Consider the following 22,411-nt stretch of genomic DNA (forward strand, 5'->3'; position numbering starts at 1 on the left):
ATAAAAATGATATTTCCTCACAAGTTAATATGATTCATCAAAATCTACATTTACTTTTACTGTATAACACAATACACATTTTAAGAATGGAATCCTTTATAGTCTAATTTATTTATTTGAAAAAAATAAATATATTTGCTTGAACTACATGCTAGCAGTAAACTACAAGATTTGGTTAAGTAAAATTTAAAAAAAAACAAAAAATAAAATAATTCCCGAACAGGTCCTAAATTAATAAATAACTTGAAGCTAGTAGAAAAGATGATGATTTAGCCATTAGGAGCACATTAGTTATACAAAACAAAATCTTTGCCTTTTCTTGTCCCTGAAGAAAAAAACATACCATAATATCAAGAGATGCTTCTTGTTAATTACAATATGTTTGCTTTGTCATTGCCTTAAAATTGTTCTTTATGTTAGTTAATAACATTAAAATTCCATATAGCTTTATTTAAAAGGGAAACAATGTCTATTTAAACTAACATAACTTATTACTAGTACTAATACTACATAACACAAACAAAAATAGGCAAATTAAGTATGGCTTCGAGTCGGGAACTCAACAATTTGTTTTCGAATGCCATGAAAGGGCAATGGGATGAAGTTTTGAGAATCTACAAGAAGAGCCAAGAAGCACAAAAGGCAAAAATTACCATATTAGAAGACACTGTGTTACACATAGCAGTTTCAAGTGGACAAACTGAGACAGCAATTGAATTGATTAGTATTTCAGAAAACAGTATTTTGGAGGTTGAAAATGCAAGAGGAAACACAACTCTTCACATTGCAGCTGCACTTGGAAACTTGGTTGTTTGCACAAGTATGATTGAGAAGAATCCAAACCTAACCGCCATTCGAAATCACTACGGTGAGACTCCTGTTTTCTTGGCAGCTCTTAATGGTAAGAAAGACACTTTTCTTTATCTGTATTCTAAAGATAAAGAAGAATCCCTTGTGAGAAGAAATAATGGTGATACAATTCTCCATGCAGCCATTTCTGGTGAATATTTCAGTTAAGTATTGTTTGGTTTCATAAATTATCAAAACTAATTATTGATCCAATATATATTATTGATAAATTTTATAATGCATTCTCTTAAAAAAATTATTTTAACACTACTCTTATTTGTTTTAGCATCCATAAGACTTTTCTAGTCTATTTTCTTTTCATGATTGAATATGTTATAGTTTTTTAAGACAATCTGTAAATTTTTAGAAAATTTCACATAATTTACAGCGTCAAAAATAAAGTTCAAACAGTTATTTATCACATGTATTAGAAAAAATAGTAACGATTGCAATAAAATATTTGAACATGTTTTTTCAACACTATAAACTATTCATAATTTTTTAAAAATTTATAAGTAGTTCTTAAAACCTAAAACAAACACAATCATAATAAAAAAAAAACTAAAAATCTCCTAAATGTTGAAACAATAAAGAATGTATTGGAATAGTTATCTTATACTATTTGATCATGTTTTGCATTGCTCTATTTTATTTTGTTTTGTTTTTTTGAAGGTTTGGCAATGTGCATAATAAATTCTCATCCTGATCTTGCTGATGCTATAAATGAAAACGGTTTATCTCCTCTTCACATTCTTGCTAGTAAGCCTAATGCATTTCGCAGTAGTACTCGCCTCGATCTCTTCGATCGAATCATATACCATTGTATGAGTTTCTTTTCTACCAAAAACCTTTGATCATCTCTCCCTTTTGATTTAATTATGTTATGTCTTTAATAATTTTACTTTGTGTCTATGTATGAAAAATGTATGTTAGGCCTTGTCGTGGATGAGCTTAAGGAGAAAACACCTGATTTTGAAGCATATATTGCAAAGAAAACAAGAAGAAGAACAAAATCTCTTAATTATCCTGAAAACTACAAGACTTGCTTAAACTTTTTTGGGCTACTTTTCTTTGTGTTTCATGTTTTATGTAAGTGAATTTAGAATATAACTAACTATACATATCAAATTTCAATGATTTTCTTTTTGCAAAAATCGATATTCTTTTTTTAATTATATATAATTTTGAAATTTTTTTGTAGTAGACTTTCTTAAAGAGTTGTTCTGATAGACCCTTATCTGTTTCGACTTCCAAAAAGTTTTTTAATTTAATTTTCTTTCCATGATCGTATATGTTATAGCTATTTAGGATCACTTGTAAATTTTTTAAAAAATTAATATAGTTTACTTTGTCGAAAATAATGTATAGACGTACAACTACTTACCATGCGTAAAAGAAAAATAATTACGTGTGCAATAAAATATGTAAATCTTATTTTCGGCATTGTAAACTATTTAAATTTTTTTGAAAATTTACATATGGTTCTAAATAATTATAACATATACGATCATGAAAAAAATGAGACTAATTTTTTTTAGAATACCGAAACAGATAAAAAATCTACCAAAACGTCCATTTAAGAGTTGTACGTAGTCTTACTCTATACTTTTTTTTTTTTTGTAGTTGATAAATTGTTAATGACAAAATGGATGCTTTCTTTACGTGGATTGTCTCAATCAGATTCCCAATTGCATAAAGAAAGAAAGAAAAATGATGAAGAAAATTGTTTTGTACAAGGTAACATGTTACTATAGCTAGTAATTTTTCGGGAATTATAAAACGGTACTAGTAATGTTTAGCATAATTTGAAAATATTATATATAATTTAAAATTAAGTCTTACATAGTTATATTTAATAATTAATATGAAAAATCGTCAACAATATTGGACACTACTAATATTTAATAACAATACTCTTAGAGTCTTAATTACTAGCATAATGATAATTTCTTACCTCAAATTATAATGAAATAACTACTCAATATGTAGAAGAGGGGACAATAAAAGTATTTTCATCTGCAATGAGTTTAGAAGATGATAATACCGAAGAACCATCTTTGGCAAGTAGTTCGAGTTCTAGTGATGAAGGTATGAAGACTCTATTTTATTCTATTTCTGTCTTTTTTACGTAAAAACTCTTGAATGGAAATGAAAAAAAAAAAAAAAGACATTACTCGAGTTCCTTTGAAAATGGTATAAGATCCTAACTGTTTAATTGTTGTCCATATAATTGCATAAATCTTTGGTTGTTGGTAGAACATTAGAACATCATTTTGAACATAATCACTATTTCATTCAAAAGTAGGATAGAAAAAGGCCATTTTAAAGAACAAATAAAGAATTTTATTACTCATATTAAATTTATTATGAATATAGAGTAAATAATAGCATAAATACCTAATGTTTTAAGTTTATAAACATCATAAACTCAATATTTATTTTTAGCGACATAAGTACCTAATATTTGTAAAATTGTAATTTTCCTTCAGTTTTGTTAGTAAGATTCTATTTTAAATTTATTAAAAAAACTTTTGAAAGTAACTAATACTGTATGTTTCTGTCTAAACCACATAATCTATAAATTTGGACATTATATGTGCCTTATTTAAAGCAATAATACTGACGAAAGTAGAGAAAAATTACAGTTTTACAAACATTAAGTACTCATACCGCTAAAAATAAGCATTAGAATTATGTTACTTACAAACTTAAAACTTTAAGTACTTATAACGCTATTAACCTTTAATTTAATATAATTGTTTGCTAAATCTCTCTTGTAGGTGGTCTCACACAAAGTGATGAAAATCCTCAGTTTCCACCTAATTATGATAAAATTGTATTGTTTTTAAAGCTTGTTATGAAGTCCTTCTTAATCATCCTCGGAATTGGTAAGTAATACATAGTAAATTCAAGAAAATACTAAACTTGAAATCATATGCATATATAGTAGTAAAACTTTCACTTAGTGGGGAAACTTTTATTTGTCAACTTTCTGTTTATTGATAAGTTAATTCCTAATAATTAATTTCAGTTATATACTATAGGAAAAGTTTGTAATATAGATATTTTGGTAAATTTTCAGAGAATTTTATAGTTTAATATTTATTTTTTATGGTTGAATATATTGTAATTATTTAAAATTATCAGTAAATTTTTAAAAAATTCTAAATATAATTTTTAACGCAAAAAATAAAATTTAAGTAATTAAGCAATTACTTATCACAAATTTTAAACAAAAGTAATTACACGCGCAACAAAAAATTTGAACATTATTTTTTGCAATGTAAATCATTAAAAAAATTAAAAATTTACAAGTAATTTTAAATAACTATAATATACACAATTATGAAAAAAAAAATTAATTAAAAATCTCTCTTGAAAGTTGAACTAGATAGATGGTTTACCGAAACACCCTCTTGTAGAGTGTACTATATAGACTTTGCCTACATTATGACATCTAGTACTATAGTTTTAGTTTTTAATTTACACAAAGAAAATGTAACACTCTCATTCTATGATAGTCTAATCATATTTCATGAAAGTGTTACATAAAATGATAATAAAATATCCATTGAAAAACTTGTGTTGTAGTTTGATTACCTATCTATTTACACATACAAATATTTTGTAGGCATTTGGAGGATAAAGAAAATCCAAAGAAAAAAAGAGCTACACATGTGGGCTAGACGAGTGATGAATGAATTGGTTAAGCATACTACTTCATACAAGTTTTATGACAACACTGGATTATATCCTCACAAAAAAACTAATCGCGGAGAAGAAGTAGTAGAAGATTTTCTAAATTCTAATGTTGATCCGAACTTTATGGTATCTGATTCAGGCAAGAAAATTCCTATTTACCCGAGTTTTAAATATTACCAGAAAAGAAAATCATTTGTGAAACAACTTACACCAATACTAATAGCTGCAAAGATGGGAGTGAGTGAAATGGTTGAGAAGATCTTAGTCGAGTTTCCAGTTGCTATTCAAGATGTTGATTCTGATAACAAGAATGTTGTACTTTTAGCTGTTGAAAATCGACAATCACAGGTTTATAATCTTCTTTTACATAGTAATATTCTTAAGGAAAGCGTTTTTCGCCAACTCGATAAAGATGGAAATAGTGCTTTGCATCTTGCTGCTGAGTGTAAAGAACAAAGGGCTTGGCTCATTCCTGGTGTTGCCTTGCAAATGCAATGGGAAATTAAGTGGTATAAGGTAATTTATTTGAGCAATTATAACACTTTACATGTTATTTATAACACTTCTATATATGTCATGAATCCTAATTTTATTTATAATTAAAAAAGACAAAATATCTAGCTATAATGTTAATTATATAATTTGTCATAATCTATTATACATGTTATTTGTTGTGACTAAAAACTACTTTAATTTGTAACTTTTGTAACTAGTACTTTTAGGCACAAAATTTTAAGAATTTTTAGTAACAACACATGTAAAATATTGTTTCTTTTGGTGTTATAATAAATTACTTAAAACTAAAAGTATAGATGATGATCAATAGTAGATAAATAATAGGGTAAGTACTATATTTTGAACTTTGTGTTTTGTAAAAGTTATTGATTGTATCCTCTGTTTTGTTATATGACAAAATGAACCCTGTACTTTTCAAAATGGTAAAAATAGGACCATGAACTCAATTTTCAACAATTTTATTTTTTAATATAACTAACTTTACGACAATTTCTAACACGAATGAATACAGAAAATGTAACCAATTTTGTCATAAAATCTCTAGATCAGATTATTATTGAGTTTTATTTTGATGAAAAATCAGTTTAGGGTCCTATTTGTATAATTTTAGAAAATAGAAGGTTCATTTTGTCATTTCACAAAACAGATGGTCCAATTAGTAACTTTTACAAAACACAAGATCCAAAATAGTATTTACCATAAATCATATGTATAAAACTAAAATCTGCATATTTCTGTCATATAGTTTTTGTAATATATATATATATATACAACAAAAAAAATATATATGAGAAAAGGGGATTATTTGAAAAAAAAATACAAAAATAACAAAAAAAAAGGGTAAATACTATTTTGGACCCTGTATTTTGTAAAAGTTATCAATTAGACCCTGTGTTTTGTTAAATGACAAAATGGACCCTGCATTTTCTAAAATAGTACAAATAGGACGCTGAATTAATTTTTGTCAAAATAAAGTTTAATTATAATCTGATCTAAAAGTGCTATGACAAAAATGTTTACATTTTTTGTATTTGTTCGTATTAGGAATTGTTTTCAAGTTGGTTGTATTAAAAAAAAAAGTTGTCAAAAATTAAGCTCACGGTCCTATTTTTACCATTTTAGAAAATACAGGGTCCATTTTATCATTTAACAAAACACAAGGTCCAATCTGTAACTTTTGCAAAACACAGGGTCCAAAATGGTGTTTACCCAACAAAAAAAATACGATTGTACTTAATTATAAGCATTTTTACAATTTTATTTACATAAATAAAGTTTTTTAATGTATTTTTATGTTTGCACTCTTATTAGTTTGTAGTTAGTTATTTGTTATTTGTATAATATTTTTTTTATGTTGTTTTGATGTTAATTGGATGTTGTTTTGTTGTTATTTACATGTGGTTCTCGTGTTATTTTAATGTTATTTTGATGAACACCGTAAAAATATATATAAAAAAAACTTTAAACGTACAAATGTAAAAAAATTACTGAAATTAGTAATTTATGTAAATTTAAAAAAAAAAAGAAAAACATGTTAGAAACCTACTATTAATATTGCAATTTTATTTGATTACAAAAAATATATATATTTTTAGCAAAATTGAAATTTAGCTTAACCAAATTTGATGCATACAGTTTGTCAAACACTCGATGCCACCACAATTCTTCCCTCGCTATAACACAAAGCATGAGACCCCTAAAGAAATCTTCATCACAACACACAAAGATCTCATCAAAGAAGGTAGTAGATGGCTAAGCAAGACTTCCGAGTCTTGCTCTTTTGTGGCGGCCCTCATTGCCACTGTCGCATTCACAACTTCATCCACCGTGCCCGGTGGGGTCGATCAAGGAACTGGCATACCACTTCTGAAAGGAGAATTTGCTTTTGATGCTTTCTCCATATCGTCGTTGCTCGCACTCTGCTTCTCGATCACTGCCCTAGTTTTCTTCCTCTCAATCCTCACCTCTCGTTATGACGAGAAAGATTTCGCAATGGACTTACCTCGAAAGCTTCTTTTTGGTTTGACATTGCTTTTTGCTTCCATAGCTTCCATGTTGGTTTCATTTTGCAATGGTCATATCTTTACTCTTACACATAAACTAAAGTTTGTGGCCTTTCCTTTATATGCAACTTTGTGCTTTCCCATTACCTATTTTGCTTTGGCTCAATTGTCTCTCTACTTAGACCTCATTTGGGCTATTTTCAAAAAGGTTCCTCAGCGTAGTAACAAGGCATTTCTACACTTATAAGATATATGTACATAATTCTCTACAAATGCCCAAGTTTTCGGGGCAAAATTGTGTGTCTCGCAATTTTATTGCGAAAATTCTTAACTTGGGATGATTATAAATAAAAATAATTTTTAAATTGTAATAAGTCATAAGTTTTTTAAGTCTCGAATATACTTCTCTATTATACTAATTATATATATGCAGTCAAGTATCATTTCTACTTTCTACATAAAAAACATTACTGAAAATTATAAAAAAAATCAACAAATCAAAAACTTTAAGACTCGTTTGGAACGTCGTATTAAGTCGTATTGTATTGTATTATATTGAATTGGATTATATATTATATTTTTATATAATACTATGTTAAATTTTAATTTATACTAAAATATTATATATTTATGTGTCCATAAAAATTAATACCACATATAGTTTTACATAAAAATATTGTATAAAATACAATACAATACAACTTAATATAGTGTTCCAAACGAGCCCTTAAAGAATAAATTAATGTGTTAAAGAACTTTGGGATAAAATACGAGGGAGATAAGGATGGAACTGTTTGCAACTTTGCCTCATATTGTTAGGTCTGGGCCTGGGCCTGCTTGTGGTTCTTTTTCGTTTGACCACTACTACAAAATGTATGTGTTTATGATAAACCGACAGGAATTGTGTAAAATTTAACTTTTACAGTGTTAAAAAATTCTAAATATTTTATAGTGTTGAAAATAAATTTTAAAATAATTTATTGCACAAGTAAAAAGTAAAATGATCACACGTGCAATTAAATATTTAATTTTTTTTTTCAACACTGTAAATTATTCAAAACTTCTAGTAGGATGCCTAAAATAGCTACGATGTAATCAATTATATAAAAAAATTAATTATAATTTCTTTATATACCAAAAAAATAAGAAATGTTGTATGATAGAAGTAAAATTCTAACCAAAGAATTTTCCTAAAAATACCCTAACATATAGTGCAAGTTCTATGAACAATAGTTTCGAAAGAGAATTCACCTTGTTTACACTACTAGTTGCCTTCAAACACTAAAAAATTCAAGAGGAAATTACAAATTTTAAGAATTTTTAATTTTTTATACTATCAAAAAAGTTAAAAAATATGAAAAAAAAATCAAGTGAGAATAATCAGCTACCTTTAAGGTAACTAGAGCAATAATCAATTACCTTATATTTTTTTCTTATATATATTTTTTAAATTCTATAAAATAACTTTTTTTGAGAAAAAAAACCATATGTTTACAAACTTACACTTTACAAATAAAATTAGAAAAATTACATAAATTATTATTTTTGGTTAAAATTTTACACTTTTACGTTCAAAGTTTTCCTTTTACATTCTTACGATATTATATTAAAACACAAAAAAACAACAAGATAAGTACATAAAAGTAACATTAAAACAACATATAAATAACAAAAAATCAATAATAAAATTAAAAGAGTGTAATAGAAAAATACATAAAAAAAAAACCGTATTATATATAAATAATATCTTAAAAATTATAAAATATTTAAAATTTCATGCAACCATATTTTTATAATTTTTTTTTTGTTTTTCCGAAATAATCCCTTTAATATGGCCACTAGTGACCCTATTAGTTTAGCCTAGCCCAACTCTAAACATAAGTAGGTCATGTTTGTGCTTATTGGCCCTTGAAGAACGATCCAATTTTATGATAAGTGCCATTTTTTTAGTATTTACCTCTATCTGTTTTGACATTCGAGAGATTTTTTAATCAAATTTTTTCATATTCGTTTCATTATAATTATTTAAAATAAATTTTAAAAAATTTAACACGACAAAAATAAAATTCAAACTATCTATTCCACAAGGCCAAGAGTAATAATAGACCCAAAAATTTTATTAAGTGTGTGCTATATTAAATATTACAAACTTTGTCAAAAATACCATTTTTTTCAATGGATACCGAAAATAGTTATGGGTCCAAATCTAAACCAATCAGGTCCACCTAAATTAACAATGCTTGAAGAGCAAGCAAGAAGGATAAAATGGTCATTACATTAAAAGTGAGGGACCAAACAGTAAATTAAATATTTGAGTGAAGAACCCTAGAGGACTACCTTATAAATAGAGGAAACACTTGCTCTCCCAAACCCTACCCATTACTCTGCTTCTTCAGCTGCTGCACATAACAATTTCTAGGATTTTCTCAGGTATTTTCTCCAATCCAACCTTCATTTCTTTACCGATGTGTTCTCTGATTTAATTTTTCGGTGTTGCATGTTGTTATGTTCGTTTTGATGATGATTTGGTGTGATTTTTTTTCAGTTTTTTTAGATTATTTTTGATCTATCGAATTATTTGATTTTATGCTCTGGATTATGTCTTTGTTGGTGTAGAATTTGGTTCTGATTGTTATATATGGATTAATGATTCTGGTTAATTGGATAGAATATTGTTGTTTTTGTTAAGATCGGTTGTTTTTGTTCTGATTATGAAGAATTTTTAGGATTTATTCTTGTAGTTTTCATGTGTGATCTAAAAAGCTCAATTCTTTTTCTTTTTTATGATCAGTATTTTTATAGGTAGTAGTATTTTATTATTTTCTCTGCTTGTGTTTCAATCACCGTATGTACCTGTGTTTGAAGACTTATTGTGATATGTACTAATAAAACCATCTCCCAAAAATTGTGCTTAATTTGAAAAAAAAAATATTTTGTCATATATTTGCTTTAAATTTATAGTATTGGGCTCTTGTTATTGGCATAGCTTAGTAGTTGAGGAAATTGGATTGTATACCCACTTTGTTTTATTTATTTTAATTTTTACCTTCACTACTTTTATATAGGATGTTCTCATTATATCCTTTAGATTAATATAAATTTATGGTTGTTTAAAATTGTTTGATTTTTAACTGGGTTTTTAATGTTTATTATGATTTGGGTTTTTGAATTTGTAGTTTGCAATTTGATTCGAAATGGGAAAGGAAAAGATCCACATCAACATCGTGGTCATCGGCCATGTCGACTCCGGCAAGTCGACCACCACTGGTCACCTTATCTATAAGCTTGGAGGAATTGACAAGCGTGTGATTGAGAGGTTTGAGAAGGAAGCTGCTGAGATGAACAAGAGGTCATTCAAGTATGCTTGGGTTCTTGACAAGCTTAAGGCTGAGCGTGAGCGTGGTATCACCATTGACATTGCCCTGTGGAAGTTTGAGACCACCAAGTACTACTGCACAGTCATTGATGCTCCTGGCCATCGTGACTTTATCAAGAACATGATTACTGGTACTTCACAGGCTGATTGTGCTGTTCTCATCATTGATTCCACCACTGGTGGTTTTGAAGCTGGTATCTCTAAGGATGGACAGACCCGTGAGCATGCTCTTCTTGCTTTCACCCTTGGTGTCAGACAGATGATCTGTTGTTGTAACAAGGTGATAAAATCAGTTCAACTCTGTTTATTTTACTTTTTGTGAATTGTTTGGATATTTATAACTAACCCTCAGATGACTCTATCCGATAAAGGGACTCTCTCACAGTGAAAATGCTTAGTTGAATACTAATTTTGGCATTCTTGGACATTTTTGTTGTTCCAAACTGTGAAAAGAGCCCACTTTATTGGTAGAATTTTGAGCTTGCTATTGGAGAGATGTCCAAGTTGGTGTAGTTCTCCAAAAAAGAACTATTGGGGGTGCAATTCCTTCTCTCTCCCGTTTACTTTTTAACTTTTGTTTTGTCTACAGGTATATGCAAAGAATTTAGCCATTTCGGGTGGCCTTTGTTTTGTTTTGGTTGTACACTGTTGTAATGATGCTTTGTTGGTTAATTGTATGTATTTGTGATTATCAAATGATTCTCATTGATTCTGTTATTTCTTGCAGATGGATGCCACCACACCCAAATACTCCAAGTCCAGGTATGAGGAAATCGTGAAGGAAGTCTCTTCCTACTTGAAAAAGGTTGGGTACAACCCTGACAAAATCCCATTCGTTCCAATCTCTGGTTTCGAAGGAGACAACATGATTGAGAGGTCTACCAACCTTGACTGGTACAAGGGTCCAACTCTTCTTGAAGCTCTTGACAATCTCTCTGAGCCCAAGAGACCCTCAGACAAGCCACTCCGTCTTCCACTTCAGGATGTCTACAAGATTGGTGGTATTGGAACTGTGCCAGTGGGTCGTGTTGAGACTGGTGTCATCAAGCCTGGTATGGTTGTCACCTTTGCTCCCACCGGTCTGACAACTGAGGTCAAGTCAGTTGAGATGCACCACGAGGCTCTTCTCGAGGCTCTTCCCGGTGACAATGTTGGGTTCAATGTTAAGAATGTGGCAGTTAAGGATCTCAAGCGTGGTTACGTTGCATCCAACTCCAAGGATGATCCTGCCAAGGAGGCAGCCAACTTCACTGCTCAGGTCATTATCATGAACCACCCCGGTCAAATTGGCAACGGCTATGCCCCAGTTCTCGACTGCCACACCTCCCACATTGCTGTCAAGTTTTCTGAAATCCTAACCAAGATTGACCGTAGGTCTGGTAAGGAGCTCGAGAAGGAACCCAAGTTCTTGAAGAATGGTGATGCAGGTATGGTTAAGATGGTTCCAACCAAGCCCATGGTGGTTGAAACCTTCGCTGAGTACCCACCACTCGGACGTTTTGCTGTCCGTGACATGCGTCAAACCGTTGCTGTTGGTGTCATCAAGAGTGTGGAGAAGAAGGACCCATCAGGAGCTAAGGTGACCAAGTCTGCTGCCAAGAAGAAGTGACTTTTGCAAATGGAAATCGCTTTGAATGGTGTTTGGAAGAACTATTTATCTCTTTATCGAAATAAGTTGTCATTTTATTTTTACTGTGTTGTTTTGAACTATCTATTCGGTTATGTTTGGGATCGTCTTGTTTGTCTGTGCTCGCTTTCCAGTCGTTGCACTCAGAATTGGGTGCTCGACCGGCGGTGGTAGCATTCCGTTTGAGTTTGTTTTGTTTTGCACTTAGTTGTGCTTGAACAGTATTATTTATCAGTTTTACAATATCCTACTTTTTATTTTGTTACATTGTGTTTTTCTGGTTTTTTCTATCTGTTATGTCTTTTTATATGCATCTTTTGATTTTTAAAGGGAATGGTCAATCGATATTACTGGATACATCATGAGCTGTTGAACTAAGTAAAGTACATAGAAATAATAAAGTTATGATCTTCACTAAAAAAATCTTAATGGAGATGAGGATGGTGAAGCATAAAAACCTTCAATAGAAAAAAAGCTTAAAGCAAAACTCAATCTCTTGCTAATGAAACACCCTCGATCAGTGTGGCTGCCACACTCTCCTTAAGCAAGCTCAAAAAACTTACACTGTGAGTCTCTGAAAAGCTTCCATGAGTAAGGTAAATACCATTTTTAATTATGTATTTTGCAAAAATTATTAGATTTTTTATTTTGTTAAATGACAAATTGGACTTTGTATTTTCTAAAATAGTACTAAATAGTACTCTTAATTGATTTTTTGGATAAAACCGATTATATTTTCTTTATCTATTCGTGTTAGGAATTATCTTTAAATTGGTTATATTAAAAAAAATTGTCAATGATCAAATTAGGTGACTGAGAAAGTGGCTTATTGCAGCAGGTTATTGATTGATTGTGGACAGAACTTCACTAGTAATTTCAAAGATAGAATTCGGTAGTATTGTAGGGAGATTCAACAGTGAAAGAGAGGAAGGGATGCTACTTAGAAATATAGAGAAGCTGAAAAAAACTTTGTTTGAGATTTACACTCAAAGAGAAGTGCTTTGGAGGCAAAGATCCAAGCAACTTTGGCTTAAAGAAGGTGATCAAAATAGTAAGTATTTTCATGTTTATGCTACTGCTAGAAAAAGGCACAATTCTGTATCTCAACTTCAAGATTCGCATAGTAATTGGATTAGTTGGTCTAATGGACTGCCTGAGGTTACTATTAATTATTTTAATCGCTTGTGAGCTCTTGTGTCTGATGATAAAATTCGAACAACTATTTTTCAGATGCATCCCGACAAATCACCATGTCCCGATAGTATGAGCGTTGTTGGAGTATTGTAGGATCAGACATTATTAAGCTTGTGAGGAATTTCTTGGTTACTGGTGATATGCCACACGGTCTTAATGATACTAATATGATTCTTATACCAAAGATCAAAAATCCTACTTCTATGAACGATCTTAGACCGACATCACTTTGTAATGTCCTCTATAAAACTCTGTCCGAAGTTCTTGCCAACCGTCTAAAGGTTGGTTTTACTGCAACTTATTTCAGACAACCAAAGTGCTTTCGTTCCTGGAAGGTTGATCACTGACAATATTATGATCTCTTATTTCTCTTATCATGAAGAGTGAAAATGTGACACTTAACACAAAACAAAAGCTTTAACTATGGTGTTGAAATAGTTTAGCTGAAAAAGACACAAGTTTAAAACAAAAGTGTGACCCTTTATTTCTCTCATGATAATATCCAACTTACAAAAAATTTATTTCACTTGGCATCACGGCTAAGAACAGATAAAAGAGCTATGAAGTAAACTACTGAACATCTCCTATTTATGATCTCTACCTTTTTCTGTCCAACTCCAACACATCGTCGTCCTGGTCGAGTGTTTATCAGTGCCTGCGCCAAATCTACAAATGCAGACTTCTGTGCACTCGAGCGAACGATACAGTTCATAGTAGAAGTAACTTGCATTATTAGTTCTTGTAGTACCTGTTAAGTACTTTTCTGAACTCCTATCGATGAGCTTCGCCAGCGTCTTTTCTTTGATGTAACCTGAAGCAAAGATGAGTACCAGCAAATCAGAAATGGCTCATTAACACAGCAGCTTACACATTGAAGAACAAGATTCAATAGTTTTGGATCTTGAAATAAAAAACATATGAAGACTGTAAATGTATCTGTCATATAACTTTCTAGACAAAATTTCAGGAACAAAGTACTTAAATATAATGTATTCCATCTCAAACCCATTACTAATATCACAGCAAAAATATGAGTTTTCATTTTCTTTGTAACAAAATAGAGAGATAATGATGACAAAGATAAGAAAAATCTGGCTTGGCTAATGGCTATTCATGCTTCATTTCAACACTTACCCAAAAAACAAGTGTCAAAATTGGAATATATTATTCCAAATTATAAAGATAGCAAATTTTCAGTAAAATAAGCATAAACTTTCTATTTGTGCAAGTCATTCAATTTATGAAAAGGAAAAGATAACCTCTAAAGCTAGCCAAAAGTTCATCCAACATAAGCTGATATTGCCATTTGAGAACAAAGACATGACATAAGCTGTTAAAAAAGCAGTGACAAGGGGAAAAAAGTTGACCTTAGAGTATGCGGGCGGTAATGAAGCTTGGCGCTCAACCTTTCCAGGCTCATTCAATTGTCGAATCTCTCGAAGCTGGCCTGCTATATCCTCCAAAAGTTGCAACTGGAGTTTTTCCCTCTCTCTATGTCCAACAGAGAAATTAAGTTTCTCTCTTCCCTCTTGTACTTTCCTCAACCTTTCCCTAAGCCACTCGACTTCATTCTCGATTTTCAATCTTTCATAGTCAACTGCTGACATTGAATTTCGTCGCATATCATTACGTGCAAATTTTTCTCGAGAATTTCCTTTTGGTGGTAACCCACTACTGCTTATGTCTGAACTACTTCTGTTTGCATCATATCGAGTTTCGAACATACTCAATGACATACTACCCCATCTTCTTGCATGAGTTAAGGGAGCACTTGCAGACTGACTTTCACTTTTTCTTACTGTCACTTTATTCGAAACCTTAGATTCATTATCGATAACATGAACATCGTAAACATGAGACTCTGCATCAACCACCACTTTAGATGGCTCAGTGGATTCGACACATGGAATATCAAATGCCTTTGAGGGTAAGTCATTGGTTAAATCATTCCATTCTGAACATCCATCCAATCTCTCTACCTCCTTTTGTTGGCAAACTATATTCTCATCAATGGTACATTCTTCCTGCTGTGATTCATCGTTGGTTTTAGTGCTATTTAAGACAAGAGAATGTGAATCAATATCTTCAGCCAGTTGAGGAATTTCTAATTCTTTCCCAAAAGTAAGAGTGTTACTTTGTGAATTGAATGATGCTAACTCATAATCTAAAGAGCTATCAACAACTTCAACTTTTGGTTTCTCACTAAAGTCATTTATCTGTTCAAGCATCAACAATGGATCTTGTTTTGAATAAAGAGTAGACGACTCATGTTCGAGAACACCAGTTGCATCTTGAATCTCGAAATCTGATTGTTCATTTCCCAATATCATTTGCCTGTATGCTTCAACCTCCTTCTCCAAGAAATGCTTTTCTCTCTCTCTTCTTAACAAAATCTCTTTGAAAATGTTCATTTCCTCAGCATCATAAGCAGCTTTGGCTTCAATCATTCTGTGGTATTGCCTGGCTTCCATCTCTATCGACGCCTTTTCTTCTTGTAAACGCAATATCATGGCCATTGCCTCATCTGCAGCAGTAGCAGCAGCACTTCTCTCTTTCTCAAGTTCAAGGTACAGATTCGATCGAGCAGCATGCTCTTCTTCTAATGCTTGTTCCAACGTTCTAATCATATTCGTCTGATTGTCATCAGAATTCAAATTCCTTAGCGCATCACACCCCAACTCTTTAACTGACATCACTTCTCTTCTCACTTTTGTATTTTCTTCAATTGAGTTACTCAATTCAAGACTTAGTGAAACTTTATCAGCCGAACCATATTCTGTTGTCGCTTCTCGACCATCTAAAATTAGATTATTAGCATAAGAAAACAAAGCAGTGTGAATACTTGCAAATCAACAAATCATGCAAGCAAGAAACTATTACATAGAAACATTTCCAACAAGGTCAAATAAAATAGCTCTATATAAAGATGAGCATTACCTCCATAATTACTAGAATCTTCAGCAACTTCCTTCCCGAATTTACTGATGCTGGAAGGAGAATGAGGAGTGTTCCGTGCATCTGACTGAAAAGTATCATATGATGAAAACGGGGACAACTTTCCATAACCAACTGAGGCTCCCCTGCGACGGCGACGAAGACCATGTCTAAGCCTCCGCCCTTGAACCCTCTTTCCCTTAAGATTATCATACTGATCTTCCTTGGAAGCATCTAAGTTCGCAGTGCCAAACTCACCACCACCAAGCTTAATCGATGAATCTCTCTCAGAAAGATCTTGTAAGCTCTGTGGAAAGGAGCTACTTGAGGCTGCAAATTCCAAATCAGCATGCCTATTTTCATGATTGCTCTCATTTCCTAATTTAACACCCGAGTTTTCAATTTGTTCGACATCCCAAATGGAATCGAAAGGGAACTTACTCCTTGCTGTGAACTGAACTGAAGAGATCTTCTCATATGGGCAATCCACTAACTGTTTTTGCAAGCACTGATTGTTTCTTGGGTTCCAAAACAATCCATCACAAGGACATGGCAAACACAATCCAAATAAACCCAATAACTTTGTGGCAAAGAAAGCAAGACTCGAAGCACAAAGCAAAAAATAAGCTATTGAGAGATCAAGAAATGCAGCCACTAAGTCACAAAATGTCCATGAATTCATAGCTTGGCACACCATATCCATCAAATTTCACACATTCCTGTTCCATTAATCAAAACAATCGATTAAAAAACTAATCAACACAACAAACAAAATAAAACCATACTATAAACCAACTAAGTCTAAGATAAGAAAAATCAGTCATTCACAACCACTGGTGAAGGATTAGTAATCCTTTTTAGAAATCGAATGAATTAAGTCTTATATTGTTATACACACACGAGAAAGGTAATCAAAAAAGAAAGAAGATAAGTTCTTCTTTCTTCATCACTTAGGAGCATGAAAGTCTCGTGCACAGTTTTAAATGAGAGAAAGAAGTAAGCAATCCTCTTTCCAACTCTAATTCTCCCACTTCAGTTGTTGCTTTTCTTTCTGTTACTTCAAAAATAAACCATATTATAATCTAACCATTTGCTATGTGAGCTTACTAATCAAGTGAAAATGGTGACCTTAATTTTTAAATTTCTTTCAAAATTGGAATCAAACATGCCCAAAAATTCATCTTTCCCAAAACTAATAAAAACAAAAACAAATCCCAATATGATTTCAATCATCTTTCTTTTTGGGTACAGTTGATGACCATTGTAATGATTAGCTACATGGTCCACAACATGTTTTAACACTTTACTAAAATCATAATCCCTTAAGCTAAAAGCCATTCATCATTACACATCATAATAATAATAAAAAAAGTTACTTTAATTTTGGAAGAAGAATACAAATGCTATAACAGATAAAAATAATAAAAGTAAATTAAAGCAAAAAAACACTTTTCTTATGCTTAAATCATTGATTCATTGTTCTGTTAAACCTAAAATAGAAACCAAACAAGACTTACTTCCATTAACATACTCCAAATCGGGAATGACATTCAAAACGAACATGAAAAATTAATTGATTAATCGATAAAAAAAAAAAAAATAAAACAGACAAACAAACTAAAGTTACAAACTTTATTCCCAAATTAAGCTAAGAAAATTCATTACCGGAGAAAGAGATCGAGAGAGATCTGGAAGAAGAAGAAGAAGAAGAAGAAAAAAATGGATGAAAATGGAACGAGTTGAATCTGAGTCGACTCTGTGATTTTGAGCGAGTTGGTTGTAACGGGAAATATAGAAAGAAGAAACCAAAACCCTTACTTTTTGGACAGTAGTGAAATCGAAAGCCACGTGGCATGATGACGTGGACAATCATTGTCCGTTGTGTTTGAAACTTTTTTAAATTAGATTTCTTGATACGACGTCGTTTGATTGCCGTTATGTGTCTTTATTTAATTAAATTGAATTTGTTTTGAGGTTTAAATTCTGTAACGTCTCATTATTTTTCAGAAACGTATTTTTTCTTTAGGGAAATTATTATCATTATTATTATACTTAATTGTGATAAATAAATTTTATTCGAAGTTGTATTATCAATTGTGTTCATGATTTTCTATGCTATATTTCATTGAAAAATCTTGAATTAATTGAGTCTTTTAAAAAAAATTACAATGATGTTTAATTTTATGATAAATATTATCTTTTAGGAATTTTTTTTTGTTATTATAATATAAATAAAATACACTAACACTTACTTTCTTTTTTTTTTTTTTTTGGAGAAAACTACAATTTATTGACGAAAAAAATGCTATTAAAAAAGGTAAACGACAAAAAGTAAAAAACGACAATATATTTGAAAACGACAATACATTTGAAAACGACAATAAAGTTAAAAAACGACAGCTAACAACATCAATTTATAGAACGACAAAGATAACCATCTAATGCTACTCAAACTTGAAAAAAGTGATCAAATTACAATGAAACATGAAAACGACAATAAATTATATAAACAAAAACACTATTAAAAAGTAAACCACATAACAATATATAAAACGACAATTAAAACATGAAACCTTGAAAAACGACAAGAATACTAAAAATACATAACGACAATAAATGATGATAAACGACATCAAACAACAACAATAACCTTGAAAAACGACAATCTTCTCAAGTTGAAAAATCACAATGCTATTGATTCTTTTTTGAGATTAGCCTTAAAATATATTGAGTTTGATTGTATTTTGTTTAATTATCTTTGTGTTCCAGTTGCTCATATTTTAACTTTAAGTATGTTTTATTAGAAATAGTTAAGTGTTTGATGATCGAGTTATCCTATTTGTATTTAGAACTTTTTTATGGTGATACCAATAATCAATAAGTTTATGTGCTCCCAGGGCCGGCCCAAAAAATAGGTAGGCTAGCCTCGTGCTTAAGATCCACTCATTTTAAGGAGCCAAATAAAAAAAATACATTTTAAAAAATATGTATATTTTTTTAATAATTTTTAAAAATATTATTTATATTTATGGTAAGTGCTAATTTTTTTTTTTTACTTATGACCTATTTCAACTCAAGGTCGGCCCTATGTGCTTTTATATGTTAATTTGTCACTTTTCAAAAAAATAAAATAAAATATTCATACATAAATATAAATATTGTTTTGGATTTTTTAAAAATGAATATTAATTATTTTGAATTTTGTATATGTGTTGCAAAAGTTACTAATCAATTTTTTTTATTTATTAAATAATAATTTAAAATCTATATTATATAAAATAAAACATAATGATACTCTGAGCAGTCTGAATCTGATTTTGATTAAAAAAAAATCCTAAAACTTACTCTTTGCCTATGTTTAAAACCTATCTTCATCACCCTAATTCCATTTCAAATATAATCATAGTCTTAAAATTGTTTGACCAAAATTGTGAACATAAAGTATTATGGGGTCTTTTCAATATTATACCTAAAATTGATTTTATTTATAAAAATACCTTTAAGAAAATTATTTGCACAAATACCGATTGCCACGTCAGCATAAATACCGAAATATAAAATAATTACCGAAAATTGAAAAAAATAAAAAAATCTCGCTTCCAGAAATTTCAGTATTTTGCAAATTTTAAAAAAAGCAACCTTTTGGTTGCTTTTGATGTAAATAATATATCAATTAGTTACTTTTTATTAGAAAAAAATTAATTCAAGATAATTTTTTTCTCATACACATTTGGTTCCTTATTTTGATCAAACAACTTTAAAATTAATATATATAATAATTTTTATATTGTAACTAATTCTATTATGTTTTAGATACTATTTGGTAACTTTATAAGTTTTTTTATTAACATATTAAATTTTTTTATTAAATAAATTTATTATTAGTATACTATATTTTAACTTCTAAATACAAAATAACAAAAGACTTTAAGTTAAGTTATGATGTTACTTGATATGTTAAAGTTTATTAAATTTTAAATTTTATTACTTTTTGTTACAAAATATAAAAAAGGAATAAAAAAGTTTCTTTTAACACTGATCGTCCTTTTTCGGAGTCACTAAAATGTAAGAGAGATATCTAAGTGTTAGAGGAAAAATAAAAAAAAACTAAGAGAAATAATAAATTTAGAGAAAAAGAATAATAAAAAAATAATAATAAATGAAGAAGATTTTTTCAAAAAAATAAATTAATAAATAAATGAAGAAGATAATAATGCCAGAAAAAGAAAAAGTAAACAAAAAGGAAAAAAAAGTAAAAAGATAAATATTGGAGGAGACTTATAATTTCTTGTTTACATTTTAAATTATAGTGTGTTATTTTGTTGTTTAAGAAACCTTAGTCTAACTTTTAATTTTAGTCATTTTTTTTTGTAGCAGAAAAATATATGCTTCTAACATGTCAAAATGATCACTTTAAAAAATAGATTATAATAGTGTAATTTTTGTGTCCAAATAATAAATTGCGTGGCTGAAAAAACTTTTGAAATAAAAAAAATAATGAAAGTGAGAATAATAACAATTTGTGTCGTTTATTCACATAATTTTTTTTAAAAAAAAAAAAAAATCTGCTTGTATATCAACTAGGAGAGTCAATAAAATGTAAAAGAAAAACATATGGTTAATTTTTAATTTTAGTAGGCGTGTAGCGGTATTTAAAACAATAAAATGGTCTAAGAAAATTTCATAAATAATTTACAATTCACGTTGATACATATAATTATTTTTTTCTAAAACTACTAATTAGATTAAAAAACAAAAAAAGAATGTAAAATAATAAAAAAAAAAGAATAGAATGTAAAAAAAAAATATATTTGATCAACCTAGTTTACTGTTATTTTGAAAAAAATAAGATTTTTATTAAAAAAAAAAAAAAAAAAAAAAAGCTATTGTCTAGAAAAAGAAAAAAAAAAAAAAAAAAACTAGCATGTAGGCAGAGTTTAGGAGAGAGAAGCAATAAATATACATTGGTATACCTATCAAAAAGAAATGCCTAAATTGTGAGTATTAAAATAGGTAAGGATAAATTCTTAAATAATTTAATAATAATAGTTGTTGGTGCAAATATTTCAAGTATTATTATGTTATATATTATTTATTTTATTTTTCTTTGTTAACATTTTACCCTCTTTTAGAGTTACACCCTTTTAGCCCAATATGCTACTTTCTCCATAGAGAAGTAATAAATAAGGTATTCTTTAGTTTTTATGGGGCTTAGGACAAACATTTTATAAGAAAAAAAAATAATTTGAGAAATAAAATGAAATTTAAATAATTTTTTAGACCCTTTTTTTAGCAAACCAAAGAATGTTGGGACCTTATGTGCTAATGTTAGAAAAGAAAAAAAAAATCTTGAACGAAAAAGAATTTGGAAGGCTTCTTGGACTGATGGGCCTTGGACAACGGCCCAACAATCATACCCCTAAAGAAGGCCCTACTAATAATAAAACTATTGTTTTTACATACACTTCTAAAAAATATGAAATTTAAATATGTGAATGTGATGCACTTATAATACCCAATATGAAATTCATGTTTGCTTTTGATAGTTATTTTTTTTTATAGGTGGCTACTCATAATTAGTTAGCGATATTTTTTAATAGTTATTTTCTTAAGTTATATGACATCTAATACTTAATTACACCGATAGCAGTATGATACCAAAGAAAATAATAGACATATACTTTTTAACAATTCTCTATAGATATATAATAATATAATATGGAGTAATTTGTGACATAAGTACTTAATAGTTTAACTCCCAGTTGTAAATAAATACTTAAGTTTAATTTTTGGCGGTAATAATACCTAAATTATATTTTTGGTACTCTATAGGTATCTGACCGTTAAATTTTAAGTCATTATCTACGTGTCATTTTTTATTGATATATTTAAATTATTTTTTCTAAAAAAAATAAAAATTTAATGACTTGGACCAATTAAAATTTAATACGTCCCAATTTACTTACTTAACAGCTAGGTACCTACAAAAGTTCTAGAATTATAAGATATTATTACCACAAAAAATTAAATTTAAGTATTTATTTATAACTGAGAGTTAAACTTAAGTATTTATACAATAAATTAATCTATAATACAAGATGGACAATGAGGTTGGTTGTTGGAGTACATGACGGCATAGCCATTAACATACAAAAATAATTTATTATAATTTATGTAATAATCATATTTTTACACAATGGTATTGAAAGT

The 22,411-nt window shown here is 29.5% G+C and overlaps 3 protein-coding genes across 3 annotated transcripts; 2 read left to right on the top strand and 1 right to left on the bottom strand.

Moving 5' to 3' along the window:
• The first annotated feature begins 511 nt into the window (after window positions 1-511).
• LOC133030905 (uncharacterized) lies at window positions 512-7,438 on the top strand. The gene is made up of 8 exons (XM_061103920.1): window positions 512-1,012; window positions 1,522-1,671; window positions 1,783-1,938; window positions 2,473-2,586; window positions 2,839-2,937; window positions 3,630-3,737; window positions 4,481-5,067; window positions 6,703-7,438. Exons 1-8 carry the CDS (start codon window positions 541-543, stop codon window positions 7,315-7,317), a joined length of 2,301 nt encoding a protein of 766 aa, XP_060959903.1. The 5' UTR covers window positions 512-540; the 3' UTR covers window positions 7,318-7,438.
• Window positions 7,439-9,330: 1,892 nt separating this feature from the next.
• LOC115722409 (elongation factor 1-alpha) lies at window positions 9,331-12,338 on the top strand. Its single transcript, XM_030651612.2, has 3 exons — window positions 9,331-9,500; window positions 10,247-10,726; window positions 11,174-12,338. The coding sequence occupies exons 2-3, from the start codon at window positions 10,265-10,267 to the stop codon at window positions 12,053-12,055; spliced, it is 1,344 nt and encodes a 447-aa protein (XP_030507472.2). The 5' UTR covers window positions 9,331-9,500; window positions 10,247-10,264; the 3' UTR covers window positions 12,056-12,338.
• Window positions 12,339-13,726: 1,388 nt separating this feature from the next.
• Window positions 13,727-18,108, bottom strand: LOC115722475 (uncharacterized). The gene is made up of 4 exons (XM_061103921.1): window positions 17,867-18,108; window positions 16,205-16,920; window positions 14,635-16,064; window positions 13,727-14,078 (listed from the first exon to the last, which is right to left on the bottom strand). Exons 2-4 carry the CDS (start codon window positions 16,902-16,904, stop codon window positions 14,019-14,021), a joined length of 2,190 nt encoding a protein of 729 aa, XP_060959904.1. The 5' UTR covers window positions 16,905-16,920; window positions 17,867-18,108; the 3' UTR covers window positions 13,727-14,018.
• Between the last annotated feature and the right edge of the window lie 4,303 nt (window positions 18,109-22,411).

The sequence above is a fragment of the Cannabis sativa genome, chromosome 9 (genome assembly GCF_029168945.1).
Source record: "Cannabis sativa cultivar Pink pepper isolate KNU-18-1 chromosome 9, ASM2916894v1, whole genome shotgun sequence".
NCBI lineage: Eukaryota > Viridiplantae > Streptophyta > Magnoliopsida > Rosales > Cannabaceae > Cannabis > Cannabis sativa.

Coding starts and splice junctions, on each gene's coding strand:
- LOC133030905 (XM_061103920.1), top strand. CDS start 541: ATGGCTTCGAGTCGGGAACTCAACAATTTGTTTTCGAATGCCATGAAA. Junction 1,672..1,782: donor CGATCGAATCATATACCATT/GTATGAGTTTCT, acceptor AATGTATGTTAG/GCCTTGTCGTGGATGAGCTT. Junction 1,939..2,472: donor CTTTGTGTTTCATGTTTTAT/GTAAGTGAATTT, acceptor TTTTTTTTGTAG/TTGATAAATTGTTAATGACA.
- LOC115722409 (XM_030651612.2), top strand. CDS start 10,265: ATGGGAAAGGAAAAGATCCACATCAACATCGTGGTCATCGGCCATGTC. Junction 10,727..11,173: donor TGATCTGTTGTTGTAACAAG/GTGATAAAATCA, acceptor TATTTCTTGCAG/ATGGATGCCACCACACCCAA.
- LOC115722475 (XM_061103921.1), bottom strand. CDS start 16,904: ATGGATATGGTGTGCCAAGCTATGAATTCATGGACATTTTGTGACTTA. Junction 16,065..16,204: donor AGATTCTAGTAATTATGGAG/GTAATGCTCATC, acceptor ATCTAATTTTAG/ATGGTCGAGAAGCGACAACA. Junction 14,079..14,634: donor TACCGCCCGCATACTCTAAG/GTCAACTTTTTT, acceptor TCTTTGCTTCAG/GTTACATCAAAGAAAAGACG.